Raw genomic sequence first — 27,905 nt, forward strand, 5'->3', positions numbered from 1 at the left:
ACTCCAGTCAGACATGCTGTTCCAGCCTGAAGGTCAGGAGTCTCGGGCCTGGCCCACCTCAGGGAGAGAAGGAAGGGCCCGGGCTCCTCTTATCCTAGAAGTCTGAAGCCTGTGAGACAGAAGAAGAACGCAAAGGTAGGGTCTCGGGGTTCTAGTGTGCTGGTAAGGTCCAAGCTGGGCCTGGGAGTCAGGGTCCTCCTCAAACTAAGAAAAACCACCTTTGGTCCCGTCCCCCGCCCCACCCCACCCCCAGCCCCCGCGGTCACCCTTCCTTTGTCCCCGGTCGGCTGGATTGCAAGAAGCCATTGCTGTGTTCTCCCGTGAGCAGACAGGCTCTGGGCTGGCATTGCCAGACCCAAGCAGCTCTAACCACAAGCTCCGCTTCCCCCACAGCTGGGCCAGCCTCGGGGCCACCTGCCCTTTGTCCGTCTTGGTTGAGGCATTGAGAAAACCAGGGAAGGGCAGTCCTAGAGTCTGCCTTTCTCTGTCCCAGCGTGGCTAGCCAGGAAGGCCAGTGAGGCCTGGCTCTTTCGTGGCCTTGTATGTGAAGGGGACATGGTGTCTGGGCCTCAGAGTACAGCCGTAGTGGACGCTTAGGAAGGACACTCAGCCTGGGCACGTGAACGGCTGTTTGCCGAGCACTCTGTGAGCTCTGAGCTGGGCTCCCCATGGCTGAGCTCTTAGCACTGGCTGTCCATTCTGGGATATTTCATCTCCAGAGGGCCTTTAGTATGCCAAGAAAGAAACGGAGCTCGGAGTCGTGAGGGTAGGATGTCAGCAGCGGTGGGAGTCTCGCCCAGATCTCTGCCATAATGCCCCCCCAATTGTACTTGGACAAGGGCTCTCTCTGTTTTACCTCTCCTTGCTCTCCCCTAGGGGCCACGCTGCTGTCCAAATTCCTCCTCATGGCTGAACTCCTGCCCCTGTTGCCTTGGGCTCCCCAGGGGGCCCAGGGTGGTGACCAGGGCTCACCTGGTTCTCCAGTGGAGCACCAAACACAGGCTGAGTGTGTCCAGGACCTATCCCCTACATCCTGGAGGCTCTTGGGGGTGCCTGCTATTCACATAACTCCATCTAGTGATGTGGAGTCACCTCCAGGCACCCCAAATCCACCACGCCTTCAGAGACTGAAGACCCAGGACCTGGAGTGTCCGTCTCAGGACAGGTCAGACTCGGGAATGGGATGGGAGGCTTCTTTGTCTTGTCTCTTCCTGTGACCTAAGCTCAAGTGTAGGCTCCTTTTGGTTGGTGTGCTGAAGAGCAATTAGAGTCTAGCCTGAGCCCACAGCGTCCAGATTTGAAGCTATGAAATAGACATGTATACTAGTTATGTTTCTTTTACATGCAACCACATACCTGACAAGAAGAAATTACAGAAGGGTTTGTTTGGGCTCATTATTTGAGGGCACCATCCATCACGGCAGGGAAGGTATGGTGGGAGGAGCATCTTGAGGCTGTGGCAGCAGGAAGGAGGCTGCCTGCCTGCTCACATCTTTCAGGACCATGAAGCAGAGAGATGGGAATACCAGCCCCATGCTCTCTTTCTCTTTTCCCCCAGCTCAGGGCTGAGCTACACACACTCGAGGCTGCTCTTCCCCTGACTCTGGAAATGCACTCCCAGACACACCACTCATTAGCGCTCTAGATGTGCCTCAGTCCGACGAAACCAGCAAAATTACCCAGCACCACCCCGCAAAGCTCAGGCATGCGCACTGGGAGCAGAGGCTGTGGGTCCAAATGCATGCTGCCAGCGAGGCTAGCGCAGGCTGTGAGTCGGGACCTGGATTTGGGCTGTGAAATGAAGGTGGTAAGTTGTAAACAGAACTTTGTGCCCACAAGGAAATAGGCTGACATTAAACATGGGCTGGGGTGATGGCTCCCAGGCTAAGAGCATGCGCTGCTCGCGCAGAGGACCTGGGTTAGGTTCCCAGCACCACATCAGGCAGCTCGCAGATACCAGGGCATGAGATCTTCTGGACTCCATCACATGCAACATATTCACACACACACACCTATATTCAAAAACAACAAAGTGTTTTTAAAATTAATTTTAAAAGATTGAAAATAACACCTCGAACAAGGCAAAGTGAGAATAAGTGTGGTTTCCTCATCTCCAGGGACAAGATATATTTCTAAATGTGCCACCAGCCATCACAAGAGCTATTCCTGCTATGGCTGACAGGTGGGAAAATATTTAAACAAAAATGTTTTAGGGCTTCTTTGCTGCGAGGAAACACCATGATCAAAAAGCAAGTTGGGGAGGAAAGGGTTTATTTGGCTTACACTTCCACATCGCTGTTCATCACTGAAGGAAGTCAGGACAGGAACTCAAAGAGGGCAGGAACCTGGAGGCAGGAGCTGATGCAGAGGTCATGGAGGAGTGCTTACTGGCTTACTCAGCCCACCTTCTTATAGAACCCAGGACCAACAACAGCCCAGGGATGGCACCACCCACCATGGGCTGGGCCATCTATTGATCACTAAATGAGAAAATGTCTTACAGCTGGATCTCATGGAGGCATTTCCTCAGCGGAGGCTCCTTCCTCTGATGACTCTAGCTTGGGTCAAGTTGACACACAAAACCAGCCAGAACACAAAACTTCTGCAAAGGAAAACTACCTCTACCCCTGGAGACGGAAACTAAGAGGTTCAAGGGCAGAGGGGCGGAGAAGGAAAGAACCCGACTGACTGGCCTTGAATAGAAAGGAGCATGTGCCGGGGTTTTGCCCAGCCACAGATGATGGGTAAGAAGAGCCCATGTTGAGGAAGCCGAGTCTGCCCCACCCAGAAGTCTCAGAAACAAGGGTGACCAAGCAGGAGGGAAAAACAGCCTGCAAAAGGATACAATAGGGATTGGCTGTGTATCTCTTTCAAAGATAGGCTTGTTGATGACGATGTTGCAAAATTGCCCAGGAGGGACCCACACTGACTTCAAGGCAGTAGGTGCTCAGCGTGCTCAGGCAGAGAAAAGAGGCACTTGGGCTGTTAAAAGTTCAGTTTATCTGTTTTTAAGTGTGTATTAAAAAAAAAAAAAAAGGTGTCTGCATGTGCATATGTGCACACATATGTGGGTTCCTGTGGAGGCCAGAAGAGGGCACTGGATCTCCTGGAGCTGGAGTTCCATGCATTTGTGTGTACTGGAGCCTAACTCAGGTCCTCAGCAAAAGCGTACATGCTCATAGCCATGGAGTCAGCTCTTCAGACTGTTTGTTTTTGAGACAGGGTCTTGCATGATAACCCAGGCTGACCTCAAACTCATGATCCTCCTGCTTCAGCCTCCAGAGTGTGAGGATGACGGCACCATAGCATGGGACTTAAGAGCTAGTCAGTCCTTCCCTCCCTCCAAAATCCTGCCTTTGCTGTTCTTTTCTTTCTTTTCTTTTCTTGAGACAGTTACTGTATAACCTTGGCAGGCCTGGGCTCTCTGTGTAGAGCAAGCTGCACTAAAACTCACAGCAACCCTCCTGCCTCTGCCTCCCAAGTGCCTCCAAGGCCTGTTCCACCACATCAGCTTAACAGTTTTAATTCATCTAAAAAAAAAAAAAAAAAAAAAAAAAAAAAAACAACTAAAATGGCCAACTACTAACCACCAAAACCAAAAGGAGAAGTCCTGATTGATCTTTTGATATGCAAATCTCCCACTTAAACCCTTTATGACTTTCTGTTGTCCTTAGATATAACTCAGAATATTTAAACACATTAAAGAGAATTTTAATGCATACTTAATGCATACGGTGGTAGGGACACAGATGGCCATTTAACATAAATAAATATTTAATAAATAAATATTCTCTATTTAAAAATGAAAAGGTTTCTGGGCATGGTGGTGCACACTTTTAATCTCAGCACTCGGGAGGCAGAGGTGGTCGGATCTCTGTGAGCTGAGGCCAGCCTGGGCTACAGAGTTCCAGGACAGCCAAGGCTACATAGAGAAACCCTGTCTGTGCTTAGGGTAGGGGGGAGCTTGAGGTTAGGGGGGAGTTCGAGGCCAGCCAGCGTCAGCTACACAGTGAGTCTGAGGTCAGCCTGGGCTACACAATGAAAACCTGACACTCTCTTCACCCTACCCCCACGCCCTCGCCACCAAAGCAAATGTCTTTCAAAGAGGAAACAAGCAACGGAAGTATAAAATGAGCAACGGACACGGAAGGATGGAAGGCAGTCGTGCAAGAAGAGCTTCCTAGTGCAGAAGGGTCAGATAGCAGTGCAGAGGTCCTGAGGCGAAGGCAAGTGGGAGGGGCAGGGAGGCAGGCTGACTCCTGGAATGAGCAACCTGGAGGCAAAGGAGGAGGAGGCCAAGAGGTCAGACAGGTGAAAGAGGCCAGATCAGGAGGGCTCTGGACACCAAGGTGAGCACTTAGATATTACAGGGAACGAGGTGGAGCCAGGGAAGGGCGTGAAGCCGAGGGACCGACTTGCCTGTTCTCAGGCTCTCTGGCTGCAGTGGCAACAGCGGGGGCAGGAATGGAAGCTGACCAAGGCAGGACCAGGTCTGCCGCAGCTGGACAAGAGGCTGGGGAGGGGGAGGGAGAAATCCCTGGGCTGGCCATCTGGGTCCCAAAGCTAGGGTTCACACTATGTTCTCCGGCAAGGACAACCACCCTTGGCTTGCAGAGTGGGTGCAGGGTTGGCTGGCACAAGAACTCGTCCTACACTGCAATGTATGGTCATTTCCCGTCTTGAGGCTAGGCAAGCTTCCCAGTATCAAAAGCGCTGATGAGCCCTGCCCCTGCGCTGTTCTGGGGGAAACCCCTTGCTTCCGAGCAGTGGGCTCCCCAGGCCTGAGGGACTTGCCCAGGCTCTCAGGGGTGGGCTGGAGTCTGATTTGGGCTGCAGGACTAGGCTGGGGAAGTCCCTACACAAGTGGAAGCTTCTAAGGCAGGAACTGAGGCTCGAGGACTGGGTGGGGAGAGGAGGCAGAGGCCTTCCGCCTCCCAGCTGCGGTTTCCCCCAAACTTCCGCCCCAGACCTGCTCTTCCCAGCATCAGCCTGATACCACCTCTCCACCCCGCCTCTCTGGTTCCTCCCGGGGACTCTTCTAAGTCCTAGGGGGAGAAGCCAGGGCGGTTAGACTCCTTTTGTTTGTTTGCTTGTTTTTTTCGAAGACAAGTTCTCACTCTGTATTCCAGTCTGGCCTGAACTTCATTATATGGCCCAAGCTGGCCTCGAACTTACGGCAATCCTCCTGCCTCAGCCTCTCGGGTGCTGAGATGTCAGGCGTGCGCTCTCACGCCTGGCCCAGGCTGCTTAATTTTATTGAAATTTTCTTCTGTCCACTGGTTGGTGCAGGTCTCCCAGCCGGACTCTTTCCCAAGCATTCTAGGCCGAGGCCCGCGCTCTGCGTCCAGGTCCCCCTCCCGGCGGGGGCGGCGCCGTGACGCGCGGGGCGGGAGCAGGAAGGGGGTGTCGCTGACGCCGCGGCGGCCTCCGGCGGCTCCGGCCTTTTGTGCGGGCCGTGGGGTCCGGTGGGGGCGGCGGCCGAGCCAGGCGAGGCCCGGGAGGCCCAGCTCAGCGCAGCCGGCCGGGTCCTGCCCTGCAGCCAGGGCGCCGCATCCATGTTCGAGTAAGCACCGGATCTCGGGTGGGGAGCGGGTATGGCGGCGTGATCGGGCCGGGGCAGGGGACCGGAGCGGGTTCCCGAAGCTCGTGCATGTAGGAGCGACCCCGATGGGGACCGGGAGCGGAGACACGTGTCTCGGAGTGCGTGGGGTCTTGCAGCCCGGCGGCGAGGCCCGAGCTTGGGGCGTCACTGCCGGCCTGGGACGCGCACGGGCAGCGGGGTGCTCTCCCAGGCCTGGATCTTCCCTCTTGATGAGGGCCGACCCGGCTTCCCAGATGAAGGGACCACCGCGAGCAGCCCCACCCCCCTCAGTACTGGCAGGCCCCGCAGTCCCTCGGGTTGGTGGTCCTCGTTTTTTTTTCGTGGCGACGGGGGGAAGGAGCTTCTTTGAGCCTGCGATTTAGACGGGGTGGGGGTCGTGTGTGTTCCAACCTGATCCTCCCCTCCAGCTTCATTCCCTGTGCCCGCGGTTTTCCGTTTGTGATTGTGTCTTGGAAGTGCCTGAGCTCTGAGTGTGGTGTGTGTGTGTGTGTGTGTGTGTGTGTGTGTGTGTGTGTGTGTGTGTGTGTAACAGCTGGGATGCTTTGGGGCAGTGTTTGTGTGGCTCTCTGCATGTTACCTATCGTCTTGTGTGTGATGGCTACCGGGTTGAGTGCATCTGGGGCTCCTGGACCCGTCGTGGTTGTGTGAGAAGCCCGTCTCATTTTCTTTGTGGCGCCATGTGCAAATTACACACTCTGAGGTTGTGCCTCATTGTGACTTGGGAGTGTCTTGAGGTGGGTTTGGGGCTCCAAGTGTACAGAAGTTACAGCATTCCTTGGCTGGCTCTGCCTGTAGTTTACCATGAATTACACCTGTGCTTCCAAGGGCCTCTGTGAGTTGCTGCTGTGTGAGCCCTCCTTGTGATTTTAGTATGTGTGCGTGTGGTTGAGAATCTGCGGCTGTGTGCCTGTCATCCACCTTTGAAAGCCTTTTGACTCGGTGGACAAGAAGAAATTGTGTGTGTCCACCTGTGACATTGTTGTGTGTCTGTGGCCTCCATGGGAAGGTCCCTATGTATCCATTTGTGGCATTGTTGCGTGTCTCTGGAGTGTGGGAGATTCTGTGTGCCTCTCAGGCCCTTTGTGGCTTTGTCTGTGAAGAGAGACAGAGAGACCCCTTGTGGCCTTGGCTGAGGACCCCCCCTCCTGGGACCTGGGGTGCAACCTTAACTGCCTTGTAAAGTCCGCCCAGGCCTCACTTCACTATCTGCATTATTCCCGAGTCCCCCGTGGCTATGGGGATGTCAGGGTTCTGTCACGGTGACAGCTGACAATTCCATTCTTCATCCCTTGAGAACTAGCCTTTGCGTTTTCTCTGCCTGATGAACACACTGAAGTCAGAGGGAGAGGCAGGATGTATAGGTTGACCAGATGACTTAACTTACCTTAGGGATGTATGTCTGGGTCACTGTGTGCTGTGGCTAGGTGATGTGTGTGTGAGTAGGTTTGTGGCTTTTGCTGTTGTTCTGGTCTTCAGTGTTTCTCTAAGACTTTCCTGTGGCTGTATATGTGAAGCTAATTTATCTTGAACTTACTGTGTTTCTCTTAATTTGGAATTCATTCTGGGGCTCTGTGTGACTATAGCATGTTTTGTTTGTTTGTTTGTTTGTTTGTTTTTTTTTTGTGTGTGTGTACGTGTGTGTAATTTTCCTGGCATTTTGTATATGAATATGACATACTTACAATGCTGTGGTTGTTTATGTGTGTGACAGACAGGTGGGTGAGATAGGCTTCTCCTACCTGCAGCCAAGTTTGCCAATGACACTGTGTATCCCCAGCCAACTTTCCTTCCCTACACACCTGTGTGTTCTTGCTCCTCTGTCTGGAGGCAGTTTCTGAGGCCCAGGAGGCCTGAGCATCTTGCACAAGGGAAACCCATTCTCTTCCTTAGTCCCCGCCCCATAACGGTCCTCCTCTCGCCACTTCTGACCCCTCCCTTCTTCACTCTGCCAGGACTGGCTGCCGGCTTGGGCCGCCCTAGGGCTCTGCTGCCGGCCCTTGAGGACTTCCTCTTTGTCCCGTCCAGGAGCAGGAACTGGGGCATGAGCTTGGCTTATCTGTGCCTCCTGCCTTCCCTCCGGTAGACCTGGGGCTTCAGAATAGGCCAGAGGTGAGAAGAGGCCACGGGGAAGGGTCACCTTCTCCCTAGAGCCAGGACGGTGGCCCAGGGTCTTCAGGCCTGCGTTGGGAGCCTGTGTGTCCTCCTCAGCTCTGCTGGCCATCCGCTAGTCTCAGACCTGCCAGCCTCAGTCCTGGCTCTGAACTTGATGTCCCGAGTGCGTCTAGCACTGTCTTCTCCCACACTTTGCCAGCTCTGTTCTTTGTCCTCAGCCCCTGGCCTCGGGGAGCCTTTGCCCAGCTAAGCCTCCGCAGTCTGGCTCACTTAAGTAACCCTCGCTGCACTAATGATTCTGTCAAGATTCAGTGTGGATTCCATTGTAAGCTGAGGTTTCTGGTGGGGAGGGCAGATGACAGCCTTCGAATTTACATTTCTGTTTTGTTCTGTGGCCGTCCTGGTGATGGAGTCCAGGGCTTTGCACATGTTAGGCAAGCACTCTTAACCCAGAGCCATGCCCTCAGCTCCTGATGGGTGGCTTCTGTTGACTCCTAGACAGTCTGCTGATGAGCCATGCCCCCAAGCCCTCACCAGTGGGTTCAAGGCCCTTGAGCTACACACCCCCATCTCTGGGGTTCTTAAGACTGAATCTTGCTATTCAGCCTAAGCTGGTCTCAAGTTTGTGATCCTCCTGCCTCAGCCCTGGAGTGCTGAATTACCAGGAGTGTATTCCTACCACCTCTGGCCAGATTCTGCATTTCAGACAAGTTCCTGGTGCTGTTGGTGGTAGTGTCCTGGGGACTGTGCTGCCTTATGGCAATGGCAGGTGGTGGAAGGCTATTGTCCTGATTTCTATGGCTTTTCCTGATGCTCTGGCCCCCTGGTTAGTGCGGCCAGTCCCAGCTGGCAGATAGTTGGAATCTGTTGTCTGCACTGTGTCTCCAGCTCCAGCTGCAGGGTAAGTGCTATGTGTATGTTGAGACAGCGAAAGGAAGGCCTATGGCACCAGCTGAGGTCTTTCCGGGGTCAGCATAGTTTCCTGGACAGCTCCAGGAAGGTTGGTGGCAGGTTACCACTCCATTTCTTCAATCGTGGGAAGCGAAAGCCGTTACACATGGCTTCTTTGTCCCTTTGCCTTCCACGTCACCTCGCCTCCAAGTAGCACTAGGAGGTGAGCATCCCAGGTGAAAGTGAGGCTGGGGAAGGTGCAGACTCCGCCCCCCAGGGGGACATCCATGGCTCTGAGACTGGAAGCCTTTGAGTCTTTGAGTTCAAGTGTGCTTGAATCCAGCTCTGGTAGGGAACTAGCAAGCATGGACGCTTTGCTCAGGTCATGGTGGTGCCTACTCATAGGCACCTGCTAGGCAATGTGGAGAAGGATGCAGAGCCAGGGGGCAGCCTGTCACTGTCAGATGCTCTGAGAACAGAGCGGGTGAGGGGTCGACAAGGGGCTATACGATTTCAAATACAGCATGGAGATACGTCTGTTGAGCACAAGAGTGCGTTCCTCTTATATCCAGTGGGGAAAGAGCACATGGGCAGAAGGAGGGGGGAGGCAGGAGCCAGGGGAGAGGTAGCTCAGCCAGGGAGGGCCAGGGAAGAGCTGTGGGCTTTCCTGGGGTAAGGGTGGGAAAACCCCAGTACCAGAAAGGCTCTGACATGCCCCATGTGGCCATAGACCTTCTTGGGCTGTATGTTGGAACAGACTGAGTTCAGACACCACAGCACAGTGACCAGAGGCACTGGGTTGGCCCAGGGGGAGAAGTAATGGCCCAGGCCACTGTTTATGTCTTTTATTTTGTCACATAATTTATTAAATGAACTTACTTTATAAGAATCATGTGACTCCCTGTCTTGCACCCCATTCAAGCAGGGCTAGGGCAGAGTGGGAACTAAGACATCTCCAAGGCTTGTCCCTAGAAGCCCATGGAACTGTCATTACAGAAAAGTCACCCTGGGTGACTGCTGCCCCGTAGGGTATGGAGACCTGCAGAAGGGAGGGGTGCATCAGAGTCTTGAAGTGTGTGGAAGAATTTTCAAGGCCAAGGAACAGTAGTGTGGCCTGTAAGCCTGTAAGCACCAGCTTCTCAGTGATTTCTTAGTGTGATCACAAAAGCAATGCCAACCAGACCCTGGCTTTAAAAAAGAAAATTCATCAAAAACCCCACCCAGGCATGGTGGCGCAGGCCTGTTATCCCAACTACTATTCAGGAGGCTGAGACAGGACAATCGAAAGTTCAGTCCCAGCCTTGAGTACTGCGTGAGTTCAAAACCAACCTATACAACTTAATAAGAGACCTGGCCTCAAAATATAGAGTAAAGGAGGTCTGGGGGTGTGGCTCAGTGATAGAGCCCCTGCCTAGAATCCCCCAGTGAGGGTCTGGGGCGTGGCTCAGTGGTAGAGCACCTGCCTAGAATCCCCCAGTGAGGGACTGGGGTGTGACTCAGTGGTAGAGCCCCTGCCTAGAATCCCCCAGTGAGGGCTGGGGTGTGGTTCAGTGATAGAGCCCCTGCCTAGAATCCCCCAGTGAGGGGCTGGGGTGTCGCTCAGTGGTAGAGCCCCTGCCTAGAATCCCCCAGTGAGGGGCTGGGGTGTGGCTCAGTGGTAGAGCCCCTGCCTAGAATCCCCCAGTGAGGGGCTGTGGTGTGGCTCAGTGGTAGAGCCCCTGCCTAGAATCCCCCAGTGAGGGGCTGGGGTGTGACTCAGTGGTGGAGCCTCTGCCTAGAATCCCCCAGTGAGGGGCTGGGGTGTGACTCAGTGGTAGAGCCCCTGCCTAGAGTCCCCCAGTGAGGGTCTGGGGTTTGGCTCCGTGGTAGAGCTCCGGCCTAGAATCCCACAGTGAGGGATGGGGGTAGGGGGGGTGGCTTAGTGGCAAAATGTCCACTAAGCATACACACCAGGTTCTAAATTCAATTCCCAGCTCAGAAAAAAAAAAAAAAAAACCAAGGTAGGGCAAGGAAGAGCAAGGACAGTGTGGGCCAGAGGGACCGGCACGTACTGAAGATGACAGACAGGAGACACACATTGGAAGAAACATCCTGGGGGTGGCGAGATGACTTAGTGGGTAAAGGTGCTTGCTGCTAAACCCAGCCACCCGTGCTTGATTCCTGGGATCCACATGGTGGAAGGAGGAGAACCAGATTCTGAAAAACTTCTTGAAAGAGGAGATGCCTCTTGTACTCCAAAATAGATCAATCCTTCCCAGAAACCAGCTGTGCCTCCCTCTGCCAGTGCCTCTCGATGATAGCCTCAGTTTCCACTGTAAAGCTGAATGGTCATGGGACCAAGCACAGTGTTTTTGAGCAACGATAAAAATCAATCGCTTGGAGTGCTTGACATAATCCCGATAAGAAGTCAACAATGGTGTCCCTTTAAAGTCCTTGCCACTCACCGCCACTGCCCTTATTACAGTTAGTGTTTGCACAGTTACCAGAATGTTCTGTTTGCTTAACGTTTGCCTCCGGCAGGAGGTAAACTCACCAGAACCAAGCCGTATTTCAGGTCTCTGTCAGAGTTGGTTCCAGCCAGCTCAGGGCTGTTCATTCAGTCCCACAGTGTTTATTAAGCATTAATTGTGTGCCCTGTCTCTAGTTCAGGTGCCAGGGATACAGATAGCAACCAAGACTTCCTCAAGTTCACGCTTTAGGGCAGGCAATAAGCAAACTGAATAAACAAATGAACAGGGTGAGTGTAGATAGTGAGGGTGAGTGAAGGGGGAGGGGCCACTCTCAAGCTAAGGGACCTTGGAAGAGGAGTGTGGAGAATGAAGAGATGAGTCCATTAGGCAGAAGCTGTGGGTGGGCTTTTCGGATGGAGGGAACCACAGATGCAGAAACCCTGATGTGGGAATGATCCTGGGATCTTAAAAACCAAGAGGAGGCTGGAATGGTTGAAACAACCAGGAGGGACATGGGGCAGGGAAGTGACGGGACCTAGTCACATCCAAGTCCGGGCTTAGAGAACCCTGAACTGACTCAGCTGGTCCCCAGCTTCCCAGGCTGGAGGTGAGGAGAGACTGTGGGGAGGGGACAGGAGCCGAAACGAAAAGAAAACTTCCGTGGCTTATGTGTGGGGAGGAATGGAGGCTGGAACAAAGAGACGTGGTAATGAAAGGAAAAGTGGAAGTATGGTTTAGAGGTAGTGGGATTGTGGACAGAATAGAGATATGGGCACGGAAAGGAAAGGCATTAAAAAAGATGCTGTGTGGGCTAGAGACATGGCTCCCAGTGGCTAAGAGCCTGTCTTGTTCTTTAAGAGAACCTGAGTTCGGTTCTCTGCACCTGTATGGTGACTACAACCACCTGTAACTCAAGCTCCAGGAGATCTGATGCCCTCTTCTGGTCGCCACAGGCACTGCACACCTATGGTGCACATAAACAACATACACACACAAATAAAAATAAATAACACTTTAAAAAGAAAGGTACTTAGATTTGCATTTTGAGTGTCACCTGTCCATGAAGGTTTGCGTTATGAATGAATTGGTAAGATAATGTTTAAAAGTTATCAGGTTTGGGCTAGTGGAATGTTTTATTGGGTAAACACATTTGCCATGCAAGCCTGACATCCTGACTTCAATCCCCTGAATCCATGGTGATTTAATCCCCCAAACAACTAGATGTATGGTCACCATTCCCTGGGTCACGGTGAAGCAGTAGAGGCACAGGGACGTTCAGGGACAGGCTCTAGGATCAGAGACAGGAAGTAGGTGAGTGGGTGGGTGAAGAGGTGGGTAGCAGGATAGATGGATTGATGGATGGACGGGTAGTATGTGGGTGGCAGGTGGATGCGTGGGTGGAAGGACTGATAGGTAGATGGCAAGGTTGGTGGATGGATGGGTGGGTGGATGGATGGATGGATGGATGGATAGATGAACTGATAAGCAGGCAGGTGGATGGATGGGTGGGTGGGTGGATGGATGGATGGATGGATGGATGGATGGGTGGGTGGGCGGGCTGGCAGGCACTAGATGATGGATGCACCTTCAAAATCAGGTTCCCCCCTGCCCCTAGTCTGTCCCCCCCCCCCACCTACTCCTCTTCCTCTCTCTTCCTAGCACCACACCCCACTCTGGCCGGAGCTCACCAAGCAGTTCCCCATCTCTTCGGAAACGGCTGCAGCTTTTGCCCCCAAGCCGGCCTCCACCTGCTCCTGAGCCAGAACCAGGCACCATGGTGGAGAAGGGGTCTGATAGCTCCTCAGAGAAGGGGGGTGTGCCTGGGACCCCCAGCACCCAGAGCCTGGGCAGCCGGAACTTCATCCGCAACAGTAAGGTGGGTGTGAGCTGGGGAGGGGGGGGTTGGGAGAGGGAGGCAAGGGCAGAAAACACAAGGGGTCTTGTTGTGAAATATTATTGAAGATGTGTTACACTCGTTTATGCTGTGGAACATTTGTTTAATGATGCAGAGATGTGTTGCATTCTTTTATGTTGCATTTGTTTAACTCTGTGAAGTTGTATTACTTTGTCTAAAACACTTGATTGGTTTAATAAAGAGCTGAACGGCCAATAGCGAGGCAGGAGAGGGATAGGCGGGCCGGCAGGCAGAGAGGGTAAGTAGGAAGAAAAGAGAAGAGGGAGGCATGAGAAAAAGAGAAGGAGAGAGGACGCCAGGGGCCAGCCACCCAGCCACACAGCCAGACATGGAATACAAAGTAAAGAAAGGTATATAGACTAGAGGAAGTTAAAAGCCCAGAGCAAAGGGTAGATGGGGTAATTTAAGTTAAGAAAACTGGCTAGACATCAGGTGGCGGCGGCAGCAGCAGCAGCGGCGGCGGCGCACGCTTTTAATCCCAGCACTTGGGAGGCAGAGGCAGGTGGATCTCTGTGAGTTCGATGCCAGCCTGATCTACAGAGCGAGTTCCATTAAAGGCTCCAAAGCTACACAGAGAAACTGTCAAAAAAAAAAAAAAAAAAAAAAAAAAAAAACACTCAAAAAAAGAAAAGCTGGCTAGAAATAAGCCAAGCAAAGGCTGGGCATTCATAAGTAAAAACAAATATCAAATATCTGTGTATTTATTTGGGAACTGGGTGGCAGGCCCCCCAAAGAGTAAAAGAGTTAAAAAAAAAAAAAAAAAACCAAAACGAACTACAGGCTCCTCCTGACTTATCTCTTTTTCTTGCAGAAGATGCAGAGCTGGTACAGTGTGAGTATCTGCACATGGGGCTTGATGAAGGGATGGGAGGGACTGTCTGCCTACAGGGAGCCCCAGACCGGCGGGCCAGGGAGTGGGTGATGCTTACAGACCCACGGGAGATGCCTCTGTAACCCACCAGGTGGGATGCCTGCTGTTGTGCTCTCTAAGTGGCCTTGGGCAAGTCACTTAACCCATCTGAGCCTTCCTCTCCCTTCCTGAGAGACAGCAGCCCAGTCTCGCAAGGCCAAAGGGATCCTGGGAATTGAGTAGGATTTACTGATGCAGGTGGTGGTGCCTTGCACAGAGCCTGGCTCATGTATGATGTCAGTAAGTAAGGACCAGAGAGATGGCTCAGTGGTTAAGAGCACAGGCTGCTCTTGCAGAGGACCCAGGTTTGATTCCCAGCACCCATATGGCGGCTCACAACTGCCTGTAATTCCAGTTCCAGGGGATCAGATGCCCTCTTCTGGCCTCTACCTTCACTGGGCACACACATGGTGCACACACATACATGTAGGAAAAACACTTATACGCATAAAATAAATAATTGTTTTAAAAGTGAGTAAGTGGCAGGTGACCTTATGGTGACGTGTGTATTATGAGCAGAGAGGCCCCAAGGGCCGAGAAGGTGGAGAGGGGTTGAAAGCCTTTGGGGGCCAAATAGGGGCTTGGGGTCTGCACTCAGGTTCCCATGCCCAAACCTCTCGGCAGATGCTGAGTCCCACATACAAACAACGCAATGAGGACTTCCGGAAACTGTTCAGCAAACTCCCTGAGGCAGAGCGCCTCATCGTGGGTGAGTCTCCATGCCCCCAGCCCGTTTCTGACCTGGATCCATGGCTCTGCCCTCACTCCTGCCTCCCTGCTGGCCTGTGCGCTGCCCGGCCACAGCATGTGTGACTCAGATGTCTGCCCTCTCTCCCTCCGCCGCTCTCAGATTACTCCTGCGCCCTGCAGCGGGAGATCCTCCTCCAGGGCCGCCTCTACCTCTCCGAGAACTGGATCTGTTTCTACAGCAACATCTTCCGCTGGGAGACCACAGTGAGTTGTGCTGCAGGTGGCTACAGAGGGGGCTCCGGATGGGCGGGGCTTCCGGCTCTCCTCACTGTCCCGTGCTCTCTTTAGATTTCCATCCAGTTGAAGGAAGTGACCTGTCTGAAGAAGGAAAAGACGGCTAAGCTCATCCCCAATGCCATTCAGATCTGTACTGAGAGTGAGAAGGTGAGTGATGGTGGACCTGACGTGGGGAGCCATGTGCCAGGATCACCGCAGGGATCCCCCAACTCACCCAGACACACCTGTCAGCGCAGAGCCCTGTGTGTGCGTTGCACCTGACCCACTCCCAGCCCTTGTGACCTCCTTTTGACTGGCAGTTCTCTTCCCTATGCAGTGTCCCCTCACATAGATGTCCTGCAGCACAGTGATCCTGCAGTTTCCATGAATCCTGCAGTTCAGATGCCCCCACCCAGCCAAAGCTGGCATTGGAATCCAGTCCTTTATAGCTGCCAGATAAACACTCCACCTCTGAGCCATTCCCTAGATCTTGTTTTGTTTTGGGGGGGAGGGCAGGCTCTCTCTCTACATAGCCCTGGCTATCCTGGAACCCATTATGTAGATCAGGCTGTTCTCAAACTCATAGAGATCCACCTGCCTCTGCCTCCCGAATGCTGGGACTAAAGGCTTGTTTGTTTTAAAATATTTATTTCTTTGTATTTTGTGTGTATGGATGTTTGTCCTGCTTATATGCGTATACCACATGCCTACGGTGCCCATGGAAGCCAGAAGAGGGCGTTAGATCTCCTGAGACTGGAGTTAGAGATGGTTGTGAGCTCCCTGAAGTGGGTGCTGGGAACCCAACCCTGGTCCTTTGAAGAACAGGCAGCCATCTCTTAACCTCTGAACCATCTCGTCAGCCCCCCAGACCTTTCTGTTGTCTGCTTTTGAGATGGGGTCTGGCTGACCTCAAGCTCCAGCTCTTGCCTGCACCTCCCTAGTGCTGGGACAGCAGCACACCTGGCATTTGTCCATTTTGTTGAAAGATAGCTGTGTCCCTCCGGGTCCTGACAGGAAAGAGGAAGGGCCAGGGAAGGCCTCCGCAGCAGGCCTCGCTCTGCGTTTTGTCAGCCTGAGGCTGGAGGAGTTAGGCATCCTTGACAACAAAGAGTGCTGGGACAGTACACTGGGCTTGGTGGTCTCAGCTCCAGGCATGGAGAAGGGAGCCCAGAGGGATGTCGGAGAGACCTCCCAGAAACCTCCTCCCCCTGCGGTGACCATGGGGCATCCCTGCTCCATCCTGCCACATTTGCTCTCACATCTCTCTCCTTGCAGCATTTCTTCACCTCCTTTGGGGCCCGTGATCGCTGCTTTCTCCTCATCTTCCGCCTCTGGCAGAATGCGCTGCTTGAAAAGGTGAGCGTGATTGAGCTCAGGATGGAGGATGGAGTTAACCGGGGAGACCTTGAAGGGGCTGCTGGGCACATCTCGTCCTGAAATCCTGATAGCGTTGCACTAATATCTGCTTTGAGTTAGCACTGGCTCAGAGGTTGTAAGAATGCCAGCAGCTGCCGCGGCCCTGGCTCTTATCATTAGTTGCTATTATTTCGTTGTCATTGTGGCCCAGCTGATCCGTGGGCAGTGGGAAGGCCATGGCTGCTGAGGAGGGTGGAGACAGGACAGCGTGGGGGGTGGGGGCGAGAGCTTGGGCTCTTCTGCAATCTGGCTGGGTTAGAATCCTTGTGGGTCATTTGTGTGACCTTGAACACATGACTTCCCCTTCCTGAGTCTCCAGATCCTTCTCAGTAAAAATGGGAAGCTTCCCTGGCCTGCACATCATGGACTCAGGAGGTCTAAGGTGTGGCTTGTAGCACCCAGGGCCCAGGCTCTGTGAAAACAGGTTGGCTAGTGATGGATGCCGGCAGGATGGAAATGAGTGGGCTCTGGGGTGGGTGGCCATGCTGCTCCTTTGTGGAAGCCAAGGGAGCTGCTGGGACTCGGCTGTAGGAATAAGATGCCAACCTTGCATCCCTTATGCCTAGACACTGAGTCCCCGAGAGCTTTGGCACCTGGTCCATCAGTGCTATGGCTCGGAGCTGGGCCTTACCAGTGAAGATGAAGACTATGTTTGCCCCTTGCAACTGAATGGTCTTGGGTGAGTTGGAGGTGGAAGGTGCCTCAAAGGGATGTCGGGGGTCTCGGAAGGACGTTGGGGTCCCTTGGATGTGTTATCCAGAGACAAACAGACAGACATGAGTAACGTAACTTTTTCTAGATCTCCTGCGTGCTGGGTGGTCAGAGGTTACTGTGCAAAGCTGGGCGTCGGGGGGGGGGGGGGGAGGGTGGGAGGAGAACACAGTGAATGTAGCCTACGGAGGCTTGAGGATCCAGCCGGCTCCCACTTCCTCTTTTCCCTTGCAGGAGTCCCAAAGAGGTAGGAGATGTGATTGCACTCAGCGACATCACCCCCTCAGGGGCGGCTGACCGCAGCCAGGAGCCAAGCCCTGTGGGTTCAAGGCGTGGCCGGGTCACCCCGAACCTCTCCCGAGCCAGCAGTGATGCAGACCATGGGGTAAGCAAGTGGATGCTTGTGGAGAGGGATGGAGAGGTTAGGAATGGAGGAAGGAGCATGGAAGATCCATAGAGGGGCAGGAATTTGGCAGAGGGATGAGATGGGGGTGGGTGGAAGGGGAAGACAGACAAGGTAAATAGAGGGAAATGTAGCAGAGCAGGAGGAAAGGCAGGACACAGGGGCGCGAGATAGATGGGTAGGAGACAGGTGGGTGGTATAGCCTGTAGGCCAGGCATCGGCATAAGCCCTCACCACTGGGTGGTCCTGAGGCCTCTGACAAACCAGCCAGGAGCCCCCAGGTACAGACATCACGTCTCCAGAATTGGTCACTAAAACAGTCTGTCAAACTCGCTGACCCATGGGAAGCCTTGGGCTGGAATCGAGGTGTGAGAAGGCTGGATGGAGCCCTTCTCTGCAGGCCGAGGAGGACAAGGAGGAACCGACAGCCAGTCAGCTGGATGCTTCTTCCAGCCAGACAGTGACCCCAGTAGCAGAACCTCCAAGTACTGAGCCGGCCCCACCAGATGGGCCCACGTCCCTGGGCCCCTTGGATCTGCTGTCCAGAGAGGAACTATTGACAGACACGAGTAACTCATCTTCATCCACTGGGGAGGAAGGTGAGGCAGGTGGCCCCAGTTCATCCGCTTTGGTTATACCCAAGTAGGGGCCAGTAAGAGGGGAGGCACTGGTACACAGGGTAGGACATGCAGGTGACCAGGGATGTCATTCAAACGGTGTGCCCTGAGCCCTGCATTAAAGGTTATGTGGCCTGAAAAGGCAGCCTGTAAAGTTGGTTACATTCATTGTCTCTATACTGATTTTCAGGTAGACTTTACTCTTGTGAGCACAGAGACAGAGCCCTAGGTCTGGCTACCTGACGATGTACGGCACAGTAACTATAGCAAAAACCCCAGACTTGGCTTCAGTTGGTTTGACATCACAAATGACTCCAATTGATCGTAGGAGTCTGTGCCAGTGGATGCCGTTGTGGTGGCTTTTGTTGGCTGGGCTGGGGCGTGTGCCCACCGTGACACTAGTCTATTGGGTAGGAAGGGTTGAGTAACGTTCCACGTTCCTGAGTGTCTCTTGTTCAGGAAGAGGAGTTTACCCTTCCACCCTGGAGGCCTGAGGAGGGACAGTCGGCCCAGGGGAAGGGAGAGGTGTACCCACATAATGAGGAGCCTTTTGTCTCCCAGGTGATCTGGCCGCCCTGCTTCCCGACCTCTCTGGCCGTCTCCTCATCAACTCCGTCTTCCACGTGGGTGCTGAGCGTCTCCAGCAGATGCTCTTCTCGGACTCGCCATTCCTCCAGGGCTTCCTGCAGCAGTGCAAGTTCACAGGTCAGGCTTGCAGTGCCCGCCTTACCATGCAGTTGCTCCGAGGCAAGTGCCTCAGCAGTCACTGCACGAAGATTCCAACCAATCAAGTTAGTGGTCAGAAGTGTGGTGTCTGCTTCCGTAGACTCCCAAGGGACTGGGGAACAGTGGAATGTCTGAGGCAGATAGCGTAGGTTTAGGTTTGATTTTAACCAGATATTATTCCTGGGTAGAACCCTGAGCAGGCAGAAATAAGTAAAATTGGACACAATCCTCGGGAGACTAGAAGACAGTATCTCTGGGCTAGAGAGAGCTAAAGTGCTCTCTCTGCAGGCATGAAGGCCCAGGCTTTTACCAGAACCACATTCAAGTCAGGTAGTGGACCAGCAAGATGGCTCAGTGCCTACCCAGAACCCACATGGTGGGAGGAGAGAACTGCCCAAGCGCTCTTCTGACACACTTGTACCCTAGTACACATGCTCCCCCAATAGATAGATAGATGCTCCCCCAATAGATAGATAGATAGATGCTCCCCCGATGGATAGATAGATAGATAGATGCTCCCCCAATAGATAGATAGATAGATAGATAGATAGATAGATAGATAGATACTCCCCCAATAGATAGATAGATAGAAAGATAGATAAATGCTCCCCCAATAAATAAATAGATAGATGATAGATAAATGCTCCCCTAATAAATAAATAAATAAATAGATGATAGGTAGATAGGTGCTCCCCCCAAAAATAGATGATAGATAGATAGACAGATAGGCAGATAGATAGATGTTCCCCCAATAAATAAATAGATAGCTAGACAGATGATAGGTAGATGCTCCCCCAATAAATAAATAGATGATAGGTAGATAGATGTTCCCCAAAAAAATAGATAGATGATTGATAGATAGACAGACAGACAGACAGATAGATAGATGCTCCCCCAATAAATAAATAAACAGATGATAGGTAGATAGATGCTCCCCAAAAAAATAGATAGATGATAGATAGACGCTCCCCCAATAAATAAATAAATAGATAGATGTTCCCCAGATAGATAGATAGATAGATAGATAGATAGATAGATAGATAGATAGATAGATAGATAGATAGATGTGGTAAAAATGTTCTGAAGAGGCTAGCGAGATGGCCCAGAGATCCAGAGCATGTACTACTTTGCAGAGGCCCAAGTTCAGTTCCCAACATCCATATGGGTCTGCTCACAACTGCTTGTAATTCTAGCAGGATCCAATACCTTTGCTTCCATAGGTACTGCACTCACGTGGACACACACACACACACACACACAGAGCAACAACAACAAAACACTAAAAATAAAATAGCTCTAAGCCGGGCGGTGGTGGCGCACGCCTTTAGTCCCAGCACTCGGGAGGCAGAGGCAGGCGGATCTCTGTGAGTTCGAGGCCAGCCTGGTCTACCAAGTGAGTTCCAGGAAAGGCGCAAAACTGCACAGAGAAACCTTGTCTTGAAAAACCAAAAAAAAAAAAAAAAAAAAAAAAATAGCTCTAAAACTTGGGCACTAGCTCTAGAAGTTGGGCACTGTGGCACATGCTTCTGGTCCCATCACTAGCAGGTTGATCCCTGGCCAGCTAACCTGTCCCAGCTGGTGAGCCTCAGGCAGTTGGCAGACGCCATCTCAGGAAAACAAGGTGGGTGCGCCTGAAGACGCTCGAAGTTGTTCTCTGGCTCCCATGTGCACCCACACACGTGTGCAGCTGCACTCATCAACATGCACAGGCATAAATATACACATGCAACACATGCCCCTACCCCCACCCCAGACAACAGAGGGAACGTATTAGGGAAGGACCCCACTGGGAGCATGAAGGATGGTGGAATTGGAGAGATACTGAGTTCAGTGTGGGGCCTGGCAGGTGTGAGGATTCAGGAGACCTCCAGGAAAAGGTGTCCCAAAGGTTGTGATTGCCTCATTTAATGCTTTGGAGAGCCAAGGCCTCAGCAGCAGATGAGGCGGTTCCAGAAGGGGTCAGAAATATCGCGTCAGAGGTGCCCCAGCTGTCGTTATAACAGTGGTCCAAATGTTTTAGCTTCTAAACGGAGAGTGACAAGGGGTAGGGTGGTCCAGTTGGGGACAAATCCCCAGAGAATGGGGACCCTCTGGAAGCCTGAGTCTCCACAGCCTGGCAGCAAAGGGAGGAAAACACTGTCCTTATTCTCCCCCTTCTCCCCCCAGATGTGACCTTGAGCCCCTGGAGCAGCGACAACAAGTGCCACCAGCGCAGAGTCCTGACCTACACCATCCCCATCAGCAACCCGCTGGGCCCCAAGAGCGCCTCCGTGGTGGAGACGCAGGTGAGCAGGGTGAGGTGGCCCTGGGTGGGGTGGCTGTGTGAGGCAGCCCTGACCTCCCCGCTGACCCTCCGCTCCCCGCAGACGCTGTTCCGGCGTGGCCCACAGGCAGGCGGGTGTGTGGTGGACTCCGAGGTGCTCACCCAGGGCATCCCGTACCAGGACTACTTCTACACTGCCCACCGCTACTGCATCCTGGGTCTGGCCCGGAACAAGGCCCGGCTTCGGTGAGAGCAAGTGTACCCTATCTCTACCCCATCTCAGGGCTACCTCCTACCTCGGCGGAGGTCAGAGGGTAACCCCAGGGACCACCGTTGGCAGAGGTCATTGGAGAACTGAGAAGCGTATATAACTGAATAGAATAGTTCATGTGCTCAATTGTTTATTGAACATCTATTCTAAGCCTGGGGGACATCCTTCTGTTAGGGCCCCCAAACTCTACCAGCGAAATTCCAGTGAATTAAGAGATTACAGAACGTTCCTCAGTTCACCATGTCACAGGAGGCTGAAGTGAGGGGAAGAGGTTGTTCCCTGACTCTGATGATCGGGAAGGGTCTTCTGAGATAGGAGTATTTCACAATAACCAGAGGAGGGGGCGTTCCCTTAGGAATGGCCCGTACAAAGGCCTTAGGAGCATGGGAGTAGCTGGAGCATGGGAATAGCTGGAATAAAGTAGGAGGTGAGATCCAAGGTCCATGATAGTTCATGAAACTTTGCAAGGTTTCGAGGTAGACTTGACCATCAGCTGAAGCGAGGTGCATCCAGGGCAGGGCTCTGAGCCCAGATGACTCTGAACGGACTCCACACACAGGCTCCTTCTGGCTACAAACGGGGGCAGGGGGACCAAGAAGAGGCCTCCCACTCTGTTGTCTCGGTGTAGAGGTAGGGCCAGAGCCAGTTAGGAGTAGCATAAAGGACAGTAGGTGGATTCTGGATAGGTTTGGTAGGTAGAGAGCAGGGCCTGTAATCTCAGCCCTGAGGACGCTGGGACCAGAGGACCCCAAGATCAAGGCTGCAGAGTGAGTTCAAAGCTGTCCTGGGCAAGACCATCACAAGATTTAAAAAAAAAAAAAATGAAGAGGGCCGCTGTGGAAGCCTCCAGGGAGGGGCTGGGGGCGTGGCTCAACCTCGGAGCTCCTGCTTAGCAGGTAGGAAGTTCAATTCCCAGGACAGCCTAAAAGCAAAGACTGTGTGATTTAAATGTAAGTGTGGATGGAAAAAGCTGGAAACGCCGAGGCCTAGGCTTGAGGTGTTTGGCCTGAGCCACAGGAAGGAATGTTTGTCGGTGATGAACCCCTTTCTCTGAATTAGAAGTTTGGGGTACATAGATTCCCCTCGGCAAGACCTGACCCAGGTTCCCGTCTTGTCCCGGTCCTAGTGTGTCCTCAGAGATCCGCTACCGCAAGCAGCCGTGGAGCCTCGTGAAGTCTCTCATCGAGAAGAACTCGTGGAGTGGCATTGAAGACTATTTCCACCACCTGGGTAGGGGGCTGAAGGCTGGTGGGGCAGGGGCTGTGGCCCAGCTGGGTGCAGACATCCTGAGCCAGCTCTTGTCCCTCAGAGCGAGAACTCGCCAAGGCAGAGAAGCTGTCCCTGGAGGAAGGTGGGAAGGATGCTCGTGGACTACTGTCAGGCCTCCGGAGGCGGAAGCGGCCCCTGAGCTGGAGGGGGCATGGAGACGGGCCTCAGCACCCAGACCCGGACCCCTGCACCCGGGCCAGCATGCACACCTCAGGTGCGTTATGTCGAGGTGGGCAGCTGGAGGAGGTGGTCCCTGGGGTGTGCCTGGCTCACCCCAAGTTGCTGTTTCACAGGTTCCCTCAGCTCTCGCTTTTCGGAACCATCCATAGATCAGGGCGCCGGGGCAGGCATCCCCAGCGCCCTGGTTCTCATCAGCATTGTGTGAGTAAGGGACTGATGTGGATCTGCAGCCTGGCTGTATGATGTGGATTGAGGGCTGGGCTTCTCTGGGCCTCTGCTTTTGTTGGGGTGTGGGCTCAACGCAGAAGGATTGCATGAGACCATGTTTAGGGTGTGGCCAGCATAGTCCCCACACGCCGATCCATTTGTCTTAGAGAAGGTCTATTGCTCGGACAGCAGCCTCCCTGGGGACCATGGGAGATGAGGGGAGACGTTTTTAGAAGAAGAGACAAAACATATGGAGTTTGCCACTCAAAAGGAGTCAGGTCATGGATACACTGTACTCTGGTTTTTCTACACCCAGTCCTGAGCTGGATGAGGCCAGAGATGCAGCAGGGACCAAGAGTCCCATGGGAGTGGTGGGGACATTGGAGAGCTTCTATCAGACCAGAGGGATGGAGCTGGGCTGATATGGGAGACCACGGCAGCAAAGGATGGGAAACCATCAGATTCAGGGAAGCTGAGGATGGCCCAGCTGAGACTGGGTGGGGCTTGGGCAGGGACACCAGGCATTTGGAGGACAGCATGTATGGAGGGACACAGCACTCTGAGGAAAAACAAGCAAGATCCCCCAGTTTCAAGCTGACCCAGACCACGCGCTCAGCCTCTCGAGGCCTCAGTTTCCTGAGGTCACCCAGGAGGAACCCTGCTGTCTCCCGGGCTCCGAGCTAGCTGTCCTGGGTGGAGGAGGGCTGGGCACCATCACCGCCCCGGTCAGTTCTCACATCTCTGTCTTCCCCTTGCTGCTCCGCAGGATCTGTGTGAGGTAGGGCCCTGAACTCTCCCCTGCTACCCCCTCACCCCTGTATTGCAGTTCATCCCCCTGCGGCATTCTCTCCCTGTCCAATGTCCCTGGCTCTTCCAGGGAAGATGGTTTAGTGTGGCCGGCAAGCATGTAGGCATGACATAGGTCAGAGTGTGAACCCTGTGTTTTCTGCTTATGAGCTGTGTGACCCCTAGGCATATCAGTCGCCCCTCTGAGCCCCTTTTCTGCTCTGAAAAGGGTGGGTAGTCACGGTACCCTTTAAGGTATGGTTACGCTAGTGTGTTGGGGCAGTGGAGAGCGCCAAGCCGGACTAGAGAGAGCGTCCTGATCCCAGCCCTGATACCTGGCTCTGTCTGCAGCCTCATCGTCCTCATTGCCCTCAACGCCCTCCTCTTTTACCGTCTCTGGGCTCTGGAGAGAACGGCCCACACCTTTGAGTCCTGGCACAGCCTGGCACTGGCCAAGGGGTAAGTGGCGAGCCTGAGGGCAGGGTAGGGGCGGAGCTCAAGTGGACTGAAGCAGCCAGGCCCCTTCACCTGGACTCTGCATCTCCACAGCAAGTTCCCCCAGACAGCCACGGAGTGGGCCGAGATCTTGGCTCTGCAGAAGCACTTCCACAGTGTCGAGGTTCACAAATGGAAGCAGATCCTTCGAGCCTCCGTGGAGCTCCTGGATGAGGTATGCGGCAGCTTCGTGGGCTCAAGCTGCCCTCCTCTCTGGCCTTTGTTTCCCCCATGATAAAACGAGTCCTGGTGCTGACCTCTTAGCTTGCTAGGGAGGTCCATGGAATGGAAGGAAAAAACTATCATATCCTGGAAAAATGTCCTTCAGGCATGGCTGCATCCAGTTATGTGCTATGGCAGGAATCCTGTCTTTCTCTCCTGCTGGTGGCAGGCTGGGTTTGGGGGACATGCGGAGGATAGCACTCTCTGTTATTAGCTGCTGGGGTCACATGCACATCCTTCCCCCAGCAGATCAGGGCCAGGTTGGGCTGGGCTTGGTCCTCTGCCTGTCTTGGGCTCAGGTCTGCTTATAGGGGGGTGACTCCCAGGGCATTTGGGCCCATCTCCAAAAAGAGGTTGGTGTGTAATCCAGGAGACAGCCGAGGTCGGACTGGGCTGTGTGACCTTGTGTGAGTGACTGTCATCTGAGCCTTATCTGCATCTTCTGAACATGTGGGAGAATGCCATCCTTTAGAGCTGAGAACGCACTGCCATTTGGAGCAGTGCCAATCACATTGTAAACACATCATGGACTTGCTATTGGTGAGCCCCACCCAGGCATACAGTAGGTGCTCAATGACTATTGCCACCATACAGTGCTGCCCTTAGGCCTGAGAGGATTGCAGCCAGCAGCTGTGGGAGACTGAGGAAAATGTGAGGTACTGGGATGGGTGCCTATGATAGGGAGGAAGATGAGAAAATGGGAAGAAGACTGTCTTTATCTGGTCCCTGAGGGCATCAGAGCTGAACTGAGAGGATCGATGGAAACACTGTTTAGTGGAGCTGGGGCATGGCTCAGTGGTAGAGCCCCTGCCTAGAATCCCCCAGTGAGGGGCTGGGGTGTGGCTCAGTGGTAGAGCCCCTGCCTAGAATCCCCCAGTAAGGGGCTGGGGTGTGGCTCAGTGGTGGAGCCCCTGCCTAGAATCCCCCAGTGAGGGGCTGGGGTGTGGCTCAGTGGTGGAGCCTCTGCCTAGAATCCCCCAGTGAGGGGCTGGGGTGTGGCTCAGTGGTGGAGCCCCTGCCTAGAATCCCCCAGTGAGGGGCTGGGGTGTGGCTCAGTGGTAGAGCCCCTGCCTAGAATCCCCCAGTGAGGGGCTGGGGTGTGGCTCAGTGGTAGGGGTCTTGATTAGCATGCACAACACATGGGTTATATGTTGTGTATGGGGTGGTGTGGGGCAGAAATCCAAAACAAAACTAAAGATATTCTATACCCTAGCACAGGTTAAAAAAAAAACTCCAGTTTTTAGGGCCACTGTTGTACCCCAAAACCAAGTTCCCAGAGAGATGCTTCAGTGGAAGGGGCGGGAAGGGGCATACAGGACGGAGTAGGGAGGAAACTGAGACAGGGTCACCTGGCTCACGGAGAGCAGAGCAGGACTCCCCAATCCTGAGATCAAGCTTGGTTATTTCCCTCTCCCTAAATTCCCGAGAATCCCAAGTCACTGTCACACGGTGAGGAGAGCAGGAGCCCTTGGCATAGCTGGGCTGTCCCGCCACTAACGGGAAGTGACCTGCCACTAATGGGAAGTGACCGCCCTCCAGCCAGCCTTGCCGCAGGAAGTTACTTTCACTGTCACCGACTTATGGGCAGATGCAAGGTGAACTGGTTGATTCCCCACCCCCCTTCCTGACCGTGGCAGCGCTTAGCATCTCAGGGGAGCCTTGCTTTTCCTCATGGCTTCTAGATAGAGTCCGTCGTGGTGGTTGGGGAGGCTGTGTCCACGTCATTAGTGCCTTGGTTTGTGCTCAGGTTAGGTTGGGATCAGGAAGTGGAGATGAAACAGAGACCTGAAGAAAAGCCAGGCTGTAATCCGCCAGGCCCGTCCCTAGTGGCCTAGGTCCACCAGTTAGCTTCCGGACCAGCTGAGGATTAAGTGTTCAAGGACTTGAGCCCAGGGTGGGGGCCGTTTCACAGCCAAACCATAAAAGGAGGAAATGTTTATTAGGCTCAAGATGTGCTGTCCGTCATGGTGGGTGCCCTGGGAGCTTGAGAACAACAGACCAGGAAGTGGAATTAGGGGTCGGGTGTGACTCTCAAATGCCTCCCACCATAACCTAAGTAACCAGTTAGGTCCTCCTTCTGAGGGCTCCACAGCCTTCCACAACAGCGCCATCTGGTGGGGACCTTTCAACCCACTAGCCTGTGGGAGGGAGCCCTTTGAGAGTTAAGAAGTAGCATCTTGTCCCCCTTTTGTAAGCGGACGGACGCGATGTAGGAGTTGTGTGGCATCCTTTGGTTCAAGACTAGATACTTGGTCAAGGTCACCTGGTGAACTTACTGTGGGCCAGGCTCTAGCATCCCTTAGTCTCTGACACAATCCTATAAAGCTAGGATCTTAATCATGCGTACTTCAGACAAGAAAGTAGGCCCATAGCAGTGGAGGGATGTATCCACTGTTAGTATTAGCAAGGTCAGGATTTGAACCCAGACCACCTGGGTCCCAGGATTGCACTTTGAGAGGTTATCAAGTGGTGGGGCAGCGTGGCCATGCAAGAGAGCATAGCTAGTGTGCTCATCCCACCTCCTCGTCCTCTTCCTGCAGATGAAGTTCTCCTTGGAGAAGTTACATCAAGGAATTACCGTCCCGGATCCTCCTCTGGACACTCAGCCACAGCCTGATGATAGCTTCCCCTGAGGGAACCGAAAAGGGGAAGGGTACCGAAAAGCCGTACCCCCAAATGGACAGAAGGACACACGGAACCCTGGCAGCCACTGCTGGCACGGTGTGAACGTCGCCGGGAGGTTCCCGCCTGCCCCTCCCAGTGGCGCCGCCAAGAGCCACACAGACCTGGGGACCATAGAACCAAGATGCACTTTAGATCTGTGTGTGCAAATCCAGCTGCCACTGCCTGCTCAGCCAGGGAGCTGGCCTGGCCTTTGGCAGGCTCTTTCCCCCCCAACTAACTTATTTTGCCCAGCTGGGGTTGTGGGGGGCACCTTTTGGGGTGCACGAGACCCTCATCTCTGGGTTTAATGTATTATATTTATTTGGGGATGACAGCCTCAATAAAGGGTTGGAAATGGCTATGGCGTGCCTGTGGAGCAGATGGGGGTCTCCTACCCACTGTTGTGGGGCAGGGACTGGAGTCCTGTCCCTGTCTTCTGATGCCAGCTCTGCCTTATTCAAGTGCAGAGCAGCCATCCCAGATGGCCTGCGAATCATTGGGGCCACATCAACGTGGGAGGGGGACCACAATTGAGATATGCCATCAAAGAGATTTGAAGTCGGTACATGTGGCCTTTTGGGGATTGGGGATTGAACCTCAGGCCCCCACATTTACTAGGCAAGCACTCTACCACAGAGCTGCATCCTCAGTCTTTTCTTTTCTTTCTTTCTTTTTTTTTTTTTTTTTTTTGGTTTTACAAGACAGGGTTTCCCTGTGTAGCTTTGGAGCCTGTCTTGGAACTCACTCTGTAGCCCAGGCTGGCCTTGAACTCACAGAGATCTGCCTTCCTCTGCCTCCCGAGTACTGGGATAAAAGTCGTGTGCTATCA

At 53.5% G+C, this 27,905-nt stretch overlaps 1 protein-coding gene across 3 annotated transcripts; it reads left to right on the top strand.

Moving 5' to 3' along the window:
* Window positions 1–27,435, top strand: Gramd1a (GRAM domain containing 1A). Of its 3 annotated transcripts, XM_076544577.1 has the most exons (20): window positions 1–135; window positions 877–1,165; window positions 12,715–12,931; window positions 13,782–13,802; window positions 14,505–14,589; window positions 14,731–14,834; window positions 14,919–15,014; window positions 16,122–16,202; window positions 16,829–16,941; window positions 17,208–17,358; window positions 17,777–17,975; window positions 18,555–18,698; window positions 20,886–21,004; window positions 21,086–21,228; window positions 22,380–22,483; window positions 22,563–22,736; window positions 22,816–22,903; window positions 24,047–24,154; window positions 24,245–24,365; window positions 26,953–27,435. In XM_076544577.1, the coding sequence occupies exons 2-20, from the start codon at window positions 906–908 to the stop codon at window positions 27,043–27,045; spliced, it is 2,421 nt and encodes an 806-aa protein (XP_076400692.1). In that variant the 5' UTR covers window positions 1–135; window positions 877–905; the 3' UTR covers window positions 27,046–27,435. The 3 variants fall into 3 exon arrangements, with proteins under 3 accessions (XP_076400692.1, XP_076400803.1, XP_006982153.1); XM_076544688.1 differs by lacking the exons at window positions 1–135; window positions 877–1,165 and adding an exon at window positions 4,042–4,349; XM_006982091.3 differs by lacking the exons at window positions 1–135; window positions 877–1,165 and adding an exon at window positions 5,394–5,563.
* The last annotated feature ends 470 nt before the right edge of the window (window positions 27,436–27,905 follow it).

The sequence above is a fragment of the Peromyscus maniculatus genome, chromosome 1 (genome assembly GCF_049852395.1).
Source record: "Peromyscus maniculatus bairdii isolate BWxNUB_F1_BW_parent chromosome 1, HU_Pman_BW_mat_3.1, whole genome shotgun sequence".
NCBI lineage: Eukaryota > Metazoa > Chordata > Mammalia > Rodentia > Cricetidae > Peromyscus > Peromyscus maniculatus.

What these genes read in the sequence shown, in the direction of transcription:
- Gramd1a (XM_076544577.1), top strand. Translation starts at nt 906, where the DNA reads ATGGCTGAACTCCTGCCCCTGTTGCCTTGGGCTCCCCAGGGGGCCCAG. An exon ending in AGAATGCGCTGCTTGAAAAG is followed by an intron (nt 16,203 to 16,828) that starts GTGAGCGTGATT and finishes CCTTATGCCTAG; the next exon opens with ACACTGAGTCCCCGAGAGCT. An exon ending in CTGGTTCTCATCAGCATTGT is followed by an intron (nt 22,904 to 24,046) that starts GTGAGTAAGGGA and finishes CTCTGTCTGCAG; the next exon opens with CCTCATCGTCCTCATTGCCC.